This window comes from Anomaloglossus baeobatrachus, chromosome 1, assembly GCF_048569485.1.
Source record: "Anomaloglossus baeobatrachus isolate aAnoBae1 chromosome 1, aAnoBae1.hap1, whole genome shotgun sequence".
NCBI lineage: Eukaryota > Metazoa > Chordata > Amphibia > Anura > Aromobatidae > Anomaloglossus > Anomaloglossus baeobatrachus.
The window spans coordinates 509,650,549-509,668,366 of record NC_134353.1 but is presented as its reverse complement, the minus strand read 5'-3'; the positions used below and the strand labels follow the sequence as shown (position 1 = coordinate 509,668,366).

General features: G+C 47.2%; 1 protein-coding gene across 1 annotated transcript in view; it reads right to left on the bottom strand.

Moving 5' to 3' along the window:
* Positions 1 to 5,492: 5,492 nt before the first annotated feature.
* Positions 5,493 to 17,818, bottom strand: part of TRMO (tRNA methyltransferase O) — a 60,760-nt gene continuing 48,434 nt past the window's right edge. The window contains exons 4-6 of the mRNA XM_075338817.1: positions 15,713 to 15,870; positions 12,539 to 13,087; positions 5,493 to 6,036 (exon numbers count right to left, since the gene is read on the bottom strand). Of these exons, the coding sequence (XP_075194932.1) occupies positions 5,819 to 6,036; positions 12,539 to 13,087; positions 15,713 to 15,870 (925 nt within the window). The 3' untranslated portion in view covers positions 5,493 to 5,818. The remainder of the gene's footprint in view (positions 6,037 to 12,538; positions 13,088 to 15,712; positions 15,871 to 17,818) is intronic.

The window sequence follows — 17,818 nt, the reverse complement described above, 5'->3', positions numbered from 1 at the left end:
CCACACATCACATCCACACATCACATCCACACATCACATCCACACATCACATCCACACATCACATCCACACATCACATCCACACATCACATCCACACATCACATCCACACATCACATCCACACATCACATCCACACATCACATCCACACATCACATCCACACATCACATCCACACATCACATCCACACATCACATCCACACATCACATCCACACATCACATCCACACATCACATCCACACATCACATCCACACATCACATGCACACATCACATGCACACATCACATGCACACATCACATCCACACATCACATCCACACATCACATCCACACATCACATCCACACATCACATCCACACATCACATCCACACATCACATCCACACATCACATCCACACATCACATCCACACATCACATCCACACATCACATCCACACATCACATCCACACATCACATCCACACATCACATCCACACATCACATCCACACATCACATCCACACATCACATCCACACATCACATCCACACATCACATCCACACATCACATCCACACATCACAACATGCTGGGATATCGCTTGCTTCTACACCGGCTCCGTCAGGATCCCGGCAGCGCCAGACATAACCTTGCGATGCTGGGATCTTAACGGAGGCCGTGAAAGCTGGTAACCATTATACACATCGGGTAACTAAGGTCCCTTAGTTACCCGATGTGTATCATAGTTACCAGTGTACACCGGCTCACACTCACTCTCATACACACCTCACATCGCATCCACACATCAAGGTCCTGCAGCTGCGGAACATACATAACATAACAGCACACACACACACACAAATCAGATCACACTCACTCACACACACACATCACATCGCATCCAAATACTCACAACATCCTGGGATATCGCTTGCTTCTCGGCGGCGATATTGTGCTGTGAGCTTCCAGGACCTGACGGAGGATCACATGGCCAGAAGCATGTGATATCCCCGGAAGTTGTGAGTATCAGCGCGTATGTGCAATATCGTCAGTGTCTGTGTGTGTGAGTGGATGCGATCGGGTGTGTGTGAGTGGATGCGATCGGGTGTGTGTGAGTGGATGCGATCGGGTGTGTGTGAGTGGATGCGATCGGGTGTGTGTGAGTGGATGCGATCGGGTGTGTGTGAGTGGATGCGATCGGTTGTGTGTGTGAGTGGATGCGATCGGTTGTGTGTGTGAGTGGATGCGATCGGTTGTGTGGGTGAGTGGATGCGATCGGTTGTGTGGGTGAGTGGATGCGATCGGTTGTGTGGGTGAGTGGATGCGATCGGTTGTGTGGGTGAGTGGATGCGATCGGGTGTGGGTGAGTGTCGGCAGAGGAGCACGGCGTGCTGGAGGAGGCTGGGAGCAGAGAGGCTGATCTTGGGGAAGGCTGGGAGGGGGTGGCTGATGCTGAGGGAGGCTGGAAGGAGAGAGGCTGAGCAAACGTGCTCCATCCGCCATACTGCGCACTCCCCATCGTGCTGCATCCCCCATGCTGCGCACTCCCAAACGTGGTCCATCCGCCATGCTGCGCACTCCCAAACGTGGTCCATCCGCCATGCTGCGCACTCCCAAACGTGCTCCATCCGCCATGCTGCGCACTCCCAAACGTGCTCCATCCGGCATACTGCGCACTCCCAAACGTGCTCCATCCGGCATACTGCGCACTCCCAAACGTGCTCCATCCGGCATACTGCGCACTCCCCATCGTGCTGCATCCCCCATGCTGCGCACTCCCAAACGTGGTCCATCCGCCATGCTGCGCACTCCCAAACGTGGTCCATCCGCCATGCTGCGCACTCCCAAACGTGCTCCATCCGCCATACTGCGCACTCCCAAACGTGCTCCATCCGCCATACTGCGCACTCCCCATCGTGCACCATCCGGCATGCTGCGCACTCCCAAGCGGATGGAGCATGATGGGGGGTGCGCAGCATGGCGGATGGAGCACGTTTGGGAGTGCGCAGCATGGCGGATGGAGCACGTTTGGGAGTGCGCAGCATGACGGATGGAGCACGTTTGGGAGTGCGCAGCATGACGGATGGCGCACGTTTGGGAGTGCGCAGCATGCCGGATGGTGCACGATGGGGAGTGCGCAGTATGGCGGATGGAGCACGTTTGGGAGTGCGCAGTATGGCGGATGGAGCACGTTTGGGAGTGCGCAGCATGGCGGATGGAGCACGTTTGGGAGTGCGCAGCATGGCGGATGGACCACGTTTGGGAGTGCGCAGCATGGCGGATGGAGCACGTTTGGGAGTGCGCAGCATGGCGGATGGAGCACGTTTGGGAGTGCGCAGCATGGCGGATGGAGCACGTTTGGGAGTGCGCAGCATGGCGGATGGAGCACGTTTGAGAGTGCGCAGCATGGCGGATGGAGCACGTTTGGGAGTGCGCAGCATGCCGGATGGTGCACGATGGGGAGTGCGCAGTATGGCGGATGGAGCACGATGGGGAGTGCGCAGCATGGCGGATGGAGCACGTTTGGAAGTGCGCAGCATGGCGGATGGAGCACGTTTGGGAGTGCGCAGCATGGCGGATGGACCACGTTTGGGAGTGCGCAGCATGGCGGATGGACCACGTTTGGGAGTGCGCAGCATGGCGGGTGGAGCACGTTTGGGAGTGCGCAGCATGGCGGATGGAGCATGATAGGGGGTGCGCAGCATGGCGGATGGAGCACGTTTGGGAGTGCGCAGCATGGCGGATGGAGCACGTTTGGGAGTGTGCAGCATGGCGGATAGAGCACGATGGGGAGTGCGCAGCATGGCGGATGGAGCACGTTTGGGAGTGCGCAGCATGGGGGATGCAGCACGATGGGGAGTGCGCAGTATGGCGGATGGAGCACGTTTGGGAGTGCGCAGCATGGCGGATGGACCACGTTTGGGAGTGCGCAGCATGGCGGATGGAGCACGTTTGGGAGTGCGCAGCATGAGGGATGCAGCACGATGGGCGGTGCGCAGCATGGGGGATGGAGCACGATGGGAGGTGCACACCTCCCCCCAACACACACACACACGCGCACTGCACAACACACACACACTAGGAATCACAAACAACGCCCTACACAGACACCCACACACACACAACGCTGCACACACAAATATACGCACATACTGCACAACACACACATTGCTCAAAACATACCTCCCCCCAAAACACACCACACACACACAAACCGCACAACACACACACACACACACACACACACAACGCTACAGACACACAGCGCTCCACAAACAACGCAACACACGCAACACACATACAACACCGCTCTCACCCCCCGCGACACTCAGAACATGTACAGCGCCCTACACAAACACTTGGTAACTACACACAACAACATCTATATATATATATATATATATCTATATCTATATCTATATCTATATATATATATATAACAAAAATCATACATGAACTACACAATACGTAAATTCTAGAATACCCGATGCGTAGAATCGGGCCACCTTCTAGTATATATATATTTGCCTTATTCTGTCTGTCTGTCTTGCTCCAAAATTCTGTCGTTACCGTGACAAGCGTCTCATTGGCCGCTCGCCTCCGCTCCGCCCCCAGTACGGATTGGCCGCTCGCCCAGGTTCCGCCCCCCCCACGGATTGGCCTCTCACCCTGGCCCCCTGCACGCATTGGCAACTCGGCCACGCCCCGCCGCCCACACGCATTGCACGCTCGCCCTGGCCCCGCCCCCCGCACGCATTCCCCGAACCGACACGGAGCCCCGACTCCCAGGTGAGTGCTGCACCCCAGGAGCCCACACCAGCGTACGCCGGCAACCCAGCCGACACATACCCTTGCATTGCTGGGGTTGCCGGCGTACGCTGGTGTGGGCTCCCGTGCGTGCGGAGTACGCTGGTAACCATGGTACACATCAGGTAATATTGTGTAGCATGGTTACCAGCGTATGCCGGCTCCCTGCCCATTCAGATCGTTGGTCTCCTGCTGTCACACGCTGATGTGTGCTGCACAGCAGGAGACCAACAAGTGACCCAGCACTGTCGCTTTGAATACTTACCTGATGTGTACCATGCTTACTAGCATACCCCGACTCCTGGCACACGTACGCTGATAACAATGATACACATAAGGTAACTGGAAACCACTTTGCATAGTTGCCCCGCTCGGCCACGCCCCCCCCCGCTCGGCCACGCCACCGCTCGGCCACGCACCCTGCTCGGCCTCTGCCCCCTCGGCCACGCCCCCCCACACTCTGCCCGCTCGGCCATGCCCCCCACTCGGCCCCGCCCCCCCACACTCTGCCCCGCGGCCACGCCCCCCACACGCTGCCCCACTCGGCCATGCCCCCACATGCTGGACCACGCCCCCACACGCTCGGCCACGCCTCCCCGCTCGGCCACGCTCCCCACACACATTGGGCACCTATACACCTCCCCCCAGGACTACTCCTCCCATTATGCTCCACTTCCCCAGGACTACTTCTCCTATTATCCTCCTCTCTCCCCAGGACTACTACTCCTATTATACTCCTCACCTTCAGGACTACTCCTCCTATTATCCTCCTCTCCCCCCAGGACTCCTCCTCCTATTATTCTCCTCTCTCCCCAGGACTACTCCTATTATCCTCCTCTCCCCCCAGGACTACTCCTATTATCCACCTCTCCCCCCAGGACTACTCCTATTATCCTCCTTTCTCCCCCCAGGTCTACTCCTCCTATTAGACTCCTCACCCCCAGGACGACTACTCCTATTATCCTCCTATCCCCGCAGGACTATTCCTCCTATTATTCTCCTCTCTCCCCAGGACTACTCCTATTATCCTCCTCTCCCCCCAGGACTACTCCTATTATCCACCTCTCCCCCCAGGACTACTCCTATTATCCTCCTTTCTCCCCCCAGGTCTACTCCTCCTATTAGACTCCTCACCCCCAGGACGACTACTCCTATTATCCTCCTATCCCCGCAGGACTATTCCTCCTATTAGACTCTTCTCCCCCCAGGACTACTCCCCCTATTATACTCCTCTCCCCCTAGGACTATTCCTACTATTATACTCCTCTCCCTCCAGGACTACTCCTCCAACACACACACACACACACACACACACACAAAAAAAACATACCTCCCCCCAACACCCACACAAACCGTGCAACACATACAGCACCAGACACACACAATGCTGCAGACACACAGCGCTCCACAAACAACGCAACACACAAACAACACCGCTCCCACACACCCCCACCCAGATAACACCCAGAACATTTACAGCCCCTACACAAATACTTGGCAACTACAGACAACATCTATTATATATATAATTTTATATATATAATATATATATATAAATAACAAAAATCATACAGTAACTACACAATGAATTCTAGAATACCCGATGCGTTAGAAATCGGGCCACCTTCTAGTTGTAACTATATGAACGGAGAGACAAATCAAATGTACAATCATAAAAAGTTTTAATTTACAATCATAGTATAAATGTGCTAAAACGTCTTAAAATATAGTCCTGAGTCTCATACTGTGAATACTCATAATAAACTCGTGCATTTTGCTGACATGATTGCTGCTGCCACAGATTAGCCCAAGGACTTTTAGAAAACATTAACAGCTCTCTTTAAAACTTCTGGGTTTCATCAAGTCCTGTATACAGGACACATCTACAAACAGCGTATATAAACAGAATTGAGTTGGTACCCTCACACCAACTAAGAAAATAGGGCTTTCAGAAGAAGCAGTCAGTAAGTGGAGAACAAGAAACAAAACAACCTAAAAAAAAAAAAAAAAAAAAAATGAAGTTCTTCGACCACTCAATCAGCGCTTAGACTGCGGTGCAACAGGTTGTATATGAAGCACTTCGGCAAATCCATCTCCAAACCAGACGGTGATGTGAATGGTATCAAGACTAAAGTAAAAGAGACGATCCAGACAATTGTTTCTCCTGTAGACTGATCGAGGGTCAGCAGAGAGGACTTTAACTATTGCATATTTTGCCTCTGCAAAAGACTGAAAAAAGCAGAATGATGGTTCTCCTAAGGAAAGAGGAAAACAGAGTCAATGTGATAACTCAGATGCATCTTTTAAACACTCGCTTCAGAAATATGGATTCACTTTGCATTATGTGCAATTCTATTTTTCTACTTCTGTAAATCCACATTACGGTTTTAGAATTGGCTGTATATTTTTGTTTCTGGATGGGCATATACAGCTGCAGATAACAGTTGGGACAACTTTAAAGGGTTTCCGGGACTGAAATATTGATGATCTATCCTATAGATAGATCAATTTAAGATTATAGAGTCCAACAAATGGCATCCTTACAGATCAGCTGAAAACTGCACCCATTAATTTTATATCAATGACCTATCCTATGGATAAGTCATCCCTACTTCAGTCTTGCAGAATTCATCCTATATGGATTACCTAGTATGGTTCACCAACATCAGATCGATAGGGGCCAGACCCTTTCCACATGTTTGTAGGTCTTGTGACAGCCAGAAGTAAAATGGTTTACACAAGCAGGACAGCACAGCTCCGTACACTGTGTAGTGGAGGTTTTCAGGTACTAAGGTTCCATTGTCTTCAATATGATCCGAGCTGCAGTACCAAAGAAGGACCACTGCACTGTCACGTACACTGTCGCATTCCCACCGATCTGATATTTATGACCAATGCTAAGGATAGGTTGCCAATATCTATGTCCTTGTCAATCCCTTTTATTTAAAAGGGTACTATTTAAATACATAATGTCACGTATCAATACTTTTGCAGACACTTTATTTACAGATAATTTGCGATATTATTCTAAATAATCTAATTATATATATATTATATATATACATATACATATACATATACATACACATATATATATACATATACACACACACACAGACACATATATACATATACATACATACACATTATATATACCGTATTTTTCGCTTTATAAGACGCAACCCCCAAATTTGGTGAAGGAAGAGAATTTTTTAAAAAATGGGGTCCGTCTTATAATGCCAGTGTCCGTCTAACAAATAATATAGGGTATATGTCCCTCATAGCCCCCTCATCCTAAAATTAGCCCTCTTAATCTGGATATGGCCGCCTTATATTGAACACGTCCCCCAGTGATGCCACATTTCCACTGTGGCTGGCACACAGGCCCCACTGTGGCTGGCACACGGGCCCCCTATTGCTGCACATAGCCCCCTATTGCTGCACATAGCCCCCTATTGCTGCACATAGCCCCCTATTGCTGCACATAGCCCCCTGTGGCTGGAACACGGCCCACTGTGGCTGGCACACGGCCCACTGTGGCTGGCACACATCACCCTCAGTTAGATATCGCCCCCATGTTGCTGCTTTTAGTAATATAAACTCTTTCCTTACCTTCTGCAACACTGTCCTGTCTCGTGTCTCCCTCCTCGGGGTTGAGCTCCTCCTGTCTCCTGCACTAACTACTTCCTGGTTCTAGTGCCAGTCATGTGATTGGGACAGCAGAGATATATCTCTGCGTGCATGATCACAGTGGCAGGAGGGAGACCGGGCAGACACGCTGGAGGTGGTGAGTAAAGAGTTTATTATTTTACTATGGGCAGCAGCATGGGGGCCATATCTAACACAGGGGGGCATGTGCGATCAAAGGTAAGCACAGGCAGATATAATATGCCCCAGCCCATCAGCACAATGCAGTTTCAGCACCACGCTGCTGATGGACAGCGGCTGTGCATATTATATGAGCGGGAGCAGGAGATCCAACGCTGCCGCCCGCAGCTTCACCTGCCCCCACCAGCCCCCCCCCCAGCACCTCTCCAGAGCGGCCCGCACCTCCACTGGACTATGTATGTATGTATGTAATATATATATATATATATATATATATATATATATATATATATATATATATATATATATATATATATATTCACTTAACAGTCCTTCATTGTCCTGTGATCTCCCCGTAAAGGGTTAACGTAACTTTCTATGGTCTGACCTAGCTCAGCTCTCCTCTGCAGTTACAGATACGTGGAAGCAGTTTCTGAGCCCACTCTATAAATCAACATGAAGTATGTGATGTGCATGTTGGAAGAAGTTAAAGTCCCCTCCTCACACATGTAGACTATCTTGTATGAAAAAGAAAAAAAAAAAAAAAAAACACTTCTGCAGTCCCAAAACATAATACAGACTACTCCAGCATCTCCTAAGGTCTGTACAATCCCAATTTATAAAAAAGAAAAAAAAAAACACACCAAAAAGAGATATAGATATAGCCTGTTACTTTTTGGTTGTTTTACAACATTCAAACAAAGAAAAATATGTAGCTGTGTGTTAAGTTTTTCATGCATATGTCAGGGTTAAACTGTTTGACCAGGACAACCTTGAGACAATGGTCTAAGGGTATGTGCCCATGATCAGGACTCACTACGTCCTGGACACAGGGGGTCATAAGTCATGACCTGCGAGGCCGTGAGTCTCCTCCGTAGGAGAACGCAGGAGACTGCAGCTGCTTGTACCCATGATCAGGGATCAGTGCACTGCAGTCTCCTGCTTGTGTTCTACTTACGGATGACGCATGCGAATCTGCAGCAAACAATTGACATGCTGCAGTCTGGAAAGACGCTCCGCAGGTCAGTGTTTGCTGCGGAAAAACAAGCATTGTGGGCGTGTTATTTCTAGAAATCCCATCCACTATGCTTGAGCTGTACAGCGCAGCGTTTTAGATAAAGCTAACATATGCTGCCCCCAAAACGCTGCAAACACTGATCGTGGGCACGCAGCCTAAGGCTATGTGCGCACTGAGCGTGTTTGGGCTCAAAACTGTATGACTTTGCTTCCCCAGCAAAGTCTGACTTTTCATTTTTGCTGTCCGCACACAGCTTTTTTTTTTTAGCTGCGTTTTTGAGCAAAAAAAAATAAAAAAAATAAAAAGAAAAAGACATGTCAATTCCTTCCTGCATTTTACAGTGTTTTTCACCCATGCAATGCATTGGAAAACGTCAGCAAAATGCAGCGAAACGTTGTAAAAACGCGAGCATTTTTACCACTGCATTTTTTGCAGCCAAAAACGCAGCGTTTTTGAGAAGTGCAAAAACGTCCTAGTGCGCACATAGCCTAAGGGTTAGAGGAAAGTCTCAGCTTTGGCGTTTCAATAGTATGCTGAAAAGTGCTTCAATCTGGTGGGAGCAGATTGCCGGAGTTTCCAGGTGTTGGACCCTGCACTGTTCTGATATTAACGACCTCTCATGGATAGGTAATCCCTACTTTGACTGGACAACCCCCGTTAAAAAATAAGCCTTCATTTCAACAGTTGAGTTAATGGACGTACATGACTAGAACCTCTGTAAAAATAAAGTGTAAGTTCTCATCCCTACAGAGATACAGAACATTATGACATTAATACACTCAAACTTAAAATAACACCAAGAAGGAAACGTTGTGGAAATATGGAAATTACAGGATGAATAGACGTTAAAAGGGAGACAGTCACAGGAAAAAAATGCTATTAACCTGCATATACAGTTGTGCTCAAACGTTTACATACCCTGGCAGATTTTTTTGCTTTGACTTTTTTCGAAGAATATGAAAAATAATCTTTTTTTTTTTTCCCCACTCATGGTTAGTAGTTGGGTTAAGCCATTTATTGTCAAACTAGTGTGTTTTCTCTTTGGAAATCATAATGACAACCAAAAACATTCAAATGACCCTGATCAAAAGTTCACATACCCTGCTGATTTTGGTCTGATAATATGCACAGGAGTTAACACAAATTGATTTGAATGGATAATAAAAGGTAACATCCTCACCTGTGACCTGTTTGCTTGTAATCAGTGTGTGCATAAAAGCTGAGTGAGTTTCTGGGGTCCAGACAGACTCTCACATCTTTCATCCAGCCACTGAAATTTCTGGATTGTGAGTCATGGGGAAGGCAAAAGAATTGTCAACAGATCTACGGGTAAAGATAGTTGAACTGTATAAAACAGGAAAGGGATACAAAAAAAATATCCAAGGAATTGATAATGCCAGTCAGCAGTGTCCAAACTGATTAAAAAATAGAAAATCAGGGCCTCTAAAAACCAAACCACGATCAGGCAGACCAACAAAAATTTCAGCCACAACTGTCAGTAAAATTGTTCAGGATGCAAAGAAAAACCCACAAGTAACATCAGCTGAAATACAGGACTCACTGAAAACTAGCGCAATAAGGAGGCACTTGAAGAAAAATGGGCTACATGGTCGAGTCGCCAGAAGAAAGCCATTACTACGCAAATGCCACAAAGTAACACGCCTACAATATGCCAAACAGCATAGAGACAAGTCTCCAAACTTCTGGAATAAGGTAATTTGAAGTGATAAGCCCAAAATCAAACTTTTTGGCTACAACCATAAACGTTACATTTGGAGAGGTGTCAACAAGGCCTATAATGAAAGGAACACCATTCCTACGGAGGTGTATCACTGATGATGTGGGTGGGGATGTGTGAGCTAAAAAGGCACAGGAAACTTGGTCAAAGTTGAAGGAAAGATGAATGCAGCCCGTTACGAGCAAATACTGGAGACAAATTTGAATTCATCAGCCCGGAAGCTGCGCATGGGACGTACTTGGACGTTCCAACATGACAAGGATCCAAATCACAAGGTCAAGTCGACCTGTCATTGGCTATGGCAGAACAAAGTAAAGGTTCTAGAGTGGCCATCTCAGTCTCCTAACCTCAATATCATTGAGCCACTCTAGGGAGAACTCAAGCACGCACTTCATGCAAAAAAGCCCAGGGATTTACAGGAACTGGAGGCTTTTTGCCAAGAAGAAGGGGCAGCTTTACTATCTCAGAAAATGAAGAGCCTCATCCACAACTACCACAAAAGACATCAAGGTGTCATTAATGTAAGAGGGGGCAATACACAGTATTAAGAACTGCGGTATGTGAACTTTTCATGAGGATAATTTGGATGTTTTTGGTTGTCATTATGATTTAAAAAGAGAAAACATACTAGATTGACAATAAGTGGCTTCACCTAACCACTAATCATGAGTGGAAAAAAAAAAAAGTTTGTGTGTTATTCATATTCTGTAAAAAATGCCAAGAAAGCAAAAAAAAAATCTGCAGGGTATGTAAACTTTTGAGCACAACTGTATGGGGTTAATAGGCAGGTTAATAGCATTTGGAAACTGCACTTTTCCACCCGGCAGCGTTCAGGTTTCAGTCATAGGGGCAGTGCTGGCACAGGCACTACGCTGTGTATAAAAAGCAATGGCTATAACCACGCCCCCCCCACACTTACTGACAGCAGGTTCTAATGCGGAGCAAGCTGTCAGTGTCAAAGGCGTGGTTACAGCCGCTCTCGATGCATAGAGCAGAAGCTCAAACAAAACATTGCTAGGAGAATTAAACTTCTTTTCCTCCCAGCAGCTGGTTTCAGAGTGAAGGTGCTCAGTAGGTCCCAAATGCTACAAAATTGCAGATTAACACATCTACAGGTTAGTTGCTCTTTTTTCATGGCTGGGCTGGTGCTGCAGCGGCTCTGTGGGGTCTGCGGAGGCTGGGGCGGCTGTGCAAGGGTCTGCGGCAGCTGGTGCTGCAGGGTGGGCGGTGAGGACTTCAAATAATGCTGCTCGAAGTTGGAGCGTTTGCAAATGGAGCGCTCATCTGCGCATGCGCCGCCTCTGGCCCCTTGAACTCCCAGCAGCGCACTTAACGAAAATGGAGCCCGGACGTGGCCCTTGCGCATACGATATCTCGGCTTGCCAGTAAGCTGAATCTGCGGTGACTCTGGTCACCATTTCTTTGCAGCCCTCATCGCCCGCAGCCGCCACACAGCTGCCCCAGCCCAAGTCCCAGCACAGCTGCCCCAGCAGTCGACAGTTTCTAGGACACCCACTGCCCCTGCCTCCTGTGACTCCGCTCCACCACCGCTGCCATCCCCTCTGTATTATAAGATGGACCCCCTTTTTTTTACCCTTTATTACTCTGAATTTGAGGTGCGTCTTATAATCCGAAAAACACGGTAGATACACAAATTATTGACTATGATTAAGGCTTCATGCCGAAACACCCAAGTCTGATGCCCATGTTTTTTTACACTAAAAGCATTTTTTTTTAACTAACTTTAATAAATGTAAAGTTTTAACAAGAACTTTTTTCTTTGTTGAACTTTCCATCTATTTGGAAATTTCCTATGGGGATTTCACTATGGGCTATTCCATGTGATGATACCGGGCTTTGACTACAGGTGTTCCGGCAATTGTTGAGCTGACTTTCAAATTATAAGAACACTTATAAGTGGTCCAAACTTATGTGTAAAAATTAATATTGTGCAAGACTCAATTACATTATCTTGAAATATACATCATCTACTTTCCTGTGGTAATGCAGTAGGGTATCAAGTATTCTTGAAAACAATGTAGACAGTACAGACTTCATTGCAATAGCAGCTTTGTAGCACACAGTTCTGCACTGTTTTTTTGGGTGCATACACTATGAATTCTATTAATATAATCAAAGAACAACAGAACACACTAAAATCTGTGCATCGTACCCAATTCACTTGGTGATTTGAACCGTCGCAATTCTTTTTCTGAGTGAGGAGTAAATCTAACTGATAAATTGGGCACGGGCGAGTCTGTTACCCATTTCGGGACAGAACTGTTACTGGTGCTGGGTTTGTCTTTGCCGTTACTTAAGCTTGTGGTTCCATTAGAACGTTTCATTGTCTTGATGTCCTCTACAAGCGGTTTGGATGAAATTGCCTGCAGAGATCTAGCAACAAGAATTGGTTCATTTGTATTGGCTGTGGTTACTTCTTGTGTTATATCTTCAAGTAACCCCTCTTTCATGTCAGATAGATCAGATTTATCTGCAGATTTGTCTTCCGTGCCCAATAAAGATCTATTGTTATCCTGAACAGTTGTTTCCTTCCGTTGCTCAGAATTATCTGTCTGTAACACTGCACTGGAAACATCATTTTGTAGAAACTCTGTTGGAGAAATTGAAGATTGTGGTGAATCGTACTCCGCAATATAAGGTTTTATATCTAGTACTGGTGTTCCTTGTATCATATCAATCCCAGATAAATAGACGGTGTCACCTGAGAAGAGAAAAAAAAAAAAAATCAAGGCAACTGATGAAAATACAGCAACTGAAGACGTTAGATATAGATATTCTGCATATATATTATTCATGTCATAAAATCATAAATCCTGCCACTATACACAGGACAGGTTCCTTTAAAGGGGACCTACCACTAGGTCAAAATTGACGAGTTTATTGTTTTATTTTATTCTTTTTGCTCCCCTCGGTATTTAGTTATGTTTCTTTTCAAAGGGAATCTGTCAGCAAAAAAAAAAAAAAATCAGTGTTTTATCAGCAGGTGACTGACTGGAGGACTAAGCACTGGCGGACAAAGCACCAGTGCAGCCGCACTGGGGCAGAGAGGTACAGAGGGCCCATGTTGGCCAGTTAATAATGTGGACAATCTGACCTGTTGTCTTGAACTCGAGGCTCTAGGTGGGGGGGGTCCTTGGCTAGATTGCCCTTATCACAAGCAGCATGCCAGGCAGGGAGCGATTCTGCAGCTCCACACAGCGAAATGCAGGATTCTGTCCTCTGCTCCCTGCCCGACACCTTCCCTGTGACACACGTGCGCCCTGATATCGTCAGTACGGCATGGACACATGTCACCTGAAAAGTTCCCGGCAGGAGAAGAAACAGTGCAGTGGCGGAGCCGTACGGAGAGGTGAGCGGTGACTTTTTTTTTTTGTAATAGACTGAGTAGGGCACAATAGGGGCCTTGATTAGTCGTCCCTCTTTCCATACTATCATGCCCCTATGGCGTCATAACATGATTTCCATGAGCTGGCGTCACCACAGCTCCTGGAACTCTTGCACATGGGCGCTGCTGTGTCCACTCCCATTGAATTTCATCAGAAGTCAAGTGTATGCGTCCCAGCTTCAGCAAGGCGCAGTGCACATGATCGGAGATACAGCTTCTGCACTTCTGATCATGCTCAGTGCGCCTCTCTGAAGTCGGGACATGTACTTCAGATGAGATTTAATGTGAGTGAACACAGCCGCGGACAAGTGCAATATTTCCAGGACCTGCAGTGATGCTGGCTTGTGGAAATCATGTTATCACGCCCACAGGGGCATGATAGCACAGATAGAGGACCAACGCCCCATTAACTTGTCACCGCCGTAATTAGCACAGTGACAGCGCAGTTTATATATGGGTTGCTTTTTTTTGGGTCTTTGGTCTTTGATGATTATGACTAAAGACCCAGCGTCTGAAACGCGTCAATCATAGGAAATTTTATCCTCACCATGTTTTTTAACTATTAGGAATTAAAGATGTTTTTTTAATCTCTAAGGCTATGTGCGCACGTTGCGTACTAGCCTGCAGAAATTTCTGCAGCGATCTGAAGATCACACGTGCGCTTTAGATCGCTGCAGAAATGTCCGTAGTGAGCGCCGATTCCATGCGCTCTGCCTGCAGCTCCTGCCATAGACAGAGCAGGAGCTGCCGGCAAAGCGCAGGAAAGAAGTGACATGTCACTTCTTTTTGCGCAGCGCTTCGGCAGTAGCCGAAGCGCTGCGCTCTGAGACGCCACGTGCGCACGGCCCCTGCACAATCTCCATAGACTGTGCAGGGGACGCAGGACGCATGCAGTTACGCTGCGCTGCAAAGCGCAGCGTAACTGCATGAATTTACGCAACATGCGCACATAGCCTAACAATTTTGTCTGCATGGACGTTTTGTGCCGGAGCACCTCCTCACTTTGATTATTATGTATAACACCATCCATTAGTATTTAGTTTACTCACGATGTAAAGCACCATCTTAATTACATATAGTGTCTCCTTATTCGCATCCTCGCTAGTTTTGTATGGCGCTGTCCCTTATTATATAGTGTCCTCTCTAGTTATGTATAGCACCATGTCTTATATAGCGTATTTTCATTATTTTTGTCATTCACAGCGTCCTCTGTTACTTAAACCTCTCATTAGGGATAAAATGACTGCTGATGGAACAGCATCTGACCAGAAGACCAGTCCAGGGGAGCCCAGGTACAATTTCTTGCATAGGGGCCCCAAACTATCAGTGTCCGCCCCTGGGACTAGGTTTTAAGTCAGATCTGCCAATCTGTGTAACCCTGCCCCCACCACCGATTGGCAGCTTCATGACAATGCAGTGTATGTAAAAAGCTACTAATCAGTGGTGTGGGTGGAGTTATACAAGGTTCAGCATTCTGACCACCACTATATCTACAGCATGGAAAACAGGGATTGTATAAAAACTACACTAAGCAGCTTAGTAAGTGATACATTGCAGGAATCAGGCTCTCTGCCCCTACATCAAGTAGCTTTCAAGATTCCATAGGAAAAACTCCTGACAGAGGGACCCTTTAATTCCACCATATGGTTGCAAAAATGTAGGTTTTTTTATCTAGTGTTAAGTTTTATGGGCTTTAAAAAGGGAGTGTGGCTGATGCAGCCTAAAGACACTTTCTCAGATCTGTAAGCAACGCTCCCTTAATAAAGACCAGAAAACTTAGCACCATATGGAAGAGATCATATCTCTAATACCGTAAAAAAAATAGAATATTCAGTGGAGCAGTGAGTATATTATGAAAAAAAAAAGCTGTCCACTTTTGATCAGGTGATTGGCCCCCTTTAAATGATAAAAGGACACAAAACTAAAGTAAATTAGCATTACCTTCTACTTTATCCAGTTTAGCCAATGTAAGGCCAATTGCATTGGGCCGATGAGGACTTCTTGTGGAGAATACACCAGTCTTTGCTCCATTAAGTCTCGGTGGCTGGACTTTTGCCTTGCAACTTAAATGCCCATTCTTATGAAAAATGAACAAAATCCTAAGATTTAAAAATGTAATACATTACTGTAAGAAAACAAAATCATACACATTTTCTATAAAACAGATATGTCAAAATGCTCTAACAAGTAGTAATGGGTGGACCCAGACTGTAAAAGTTCAGACCCGTGCGGTTTCAAAGGTGCCGCTCCCGGGTGTTTGATCCGGATCAAACTCTCAAGAAATTTTATATATATATATATATACCAGAGTGATGTCATCGCAGCTCAGTCTCCGCTTGCAGTCATGGCGGGCACTGTGTATTAATAGAAAGCTGAGATGTAGCAAAGCCAGGATTGTCGTGGGACCACATGTGGATTACGTTGGACCTGCAGGGGTGTTTTAGAGTTAATAAAGCGGTGAAAGAGGGTGATTTTTTGTATTTTATTCCAAATGAAGGGAATTTTGTTTACTTACCGTAAATTCCTTTTCTTCTAGCTCCTATTGGGAGACCCAGACAATTGGGTGTATAGCTTCTGCCTCCGGAGGCCACACAAAGTATTACACTTTAAAAGTGTAACCCGTCCCCTCTGCCTATACACCCTCCCGTGCATCACGGGCTCCTCAGTTTTGGTGCAAAAGCAGGAAGGAGGAAAACTTATAAATTGGTCTAAGGCAGGGGTCAGGAACCTTTTTGGCTAAGAGAGCCGTAAACGCCACATATTTTGAAATATAATTCCGCGAGAGCCGTACAATATGTTTAAAGGGCCATTGACAGATCAATCGCTCCAATGTTCAATTAGTACAGCAAAGAATGCTCCTCCCTGCTGTATAAAGCCACAACTGGACTGAAACAATGGTAATTAGCAGTAAAAAAAAATCAAATAAATAACTTACATTGTGAACTTGCGATGCATGACATCAGTCCAGCAGTCTGGCTGCTTCTTTTTCCTGCGCATGACTGGAAGCTGGCATTCTTCCCACCTGATGTTGAGAGAATGCCAGCTTTGAGGCATTCGCAGAAGAAAGAAGCTGGAATATTGGACATGTCACACAACGCATTGTCAGTTATGTCAATTATCTATTTTATTATTTTACAGCGAATTATTGTTTAGGTCCAGCGGTGGCTTAGTGCAGCAGAGAGGAACACTCCTTTGTGTACTAAGTGACCGCTGGAGCAATTGTATCTGTCAGTGGCCCAGACACCCTGCTTCCCATACAGCCTGCACCCCCCATATCACACACACACACTGCTCCCCATACAGCCTGCACCCCCCATATCCCACACACACACACACACACACACTGCTTCCCATACAGCCTGCACCCCCCAGATCTCACACACTACACCCCCATATGTCACATACCCTGCTTCCCATACAGCCTGCACCCCCCCATATCACACACACACACACTGCTCCCCATACAGCCTGCACCCCCCATATCCCACACACTACACCCCCATATGTCGCATACCCTGCTCCCCATACAGCCTGCACCCCCCATATCCCACACACTACACCCCCATATCTCACACACCCTGCTTCCCATACAGCCTACACCCCCATATCTCTCACACCCTGCTTCCCATACAGCCTGCACCCCCCATATCACACACACACACACACACACACACACACACACACACACACACACACACACACTGCTCCCCATATCCCACACACTACACCCCCATATGTCACATACCCTGCTTCCCATACAGCCTGCACCCCCCATATCACACACAATACACCCCCATATCTCACACACCCTGCTCACATATCTCACCCTGCCTGTACCCCAACTTACCCCTCTCAAACACTCTGCACCCCTTCACATGCTTCTGTCACAATCTGCAGCCCTCATATGCCCCTCACCCTGCAGCCCCCCTCACCCTCATGTCCCCTCTTTTCTTATTACCAGTCATGTGTCCAAATCTCCTTCAGGATTCAGTATCTTTGCTTTCTGCCCGGCATCCTGTGTCTCCTCCCACACAGTCACATGGGCGT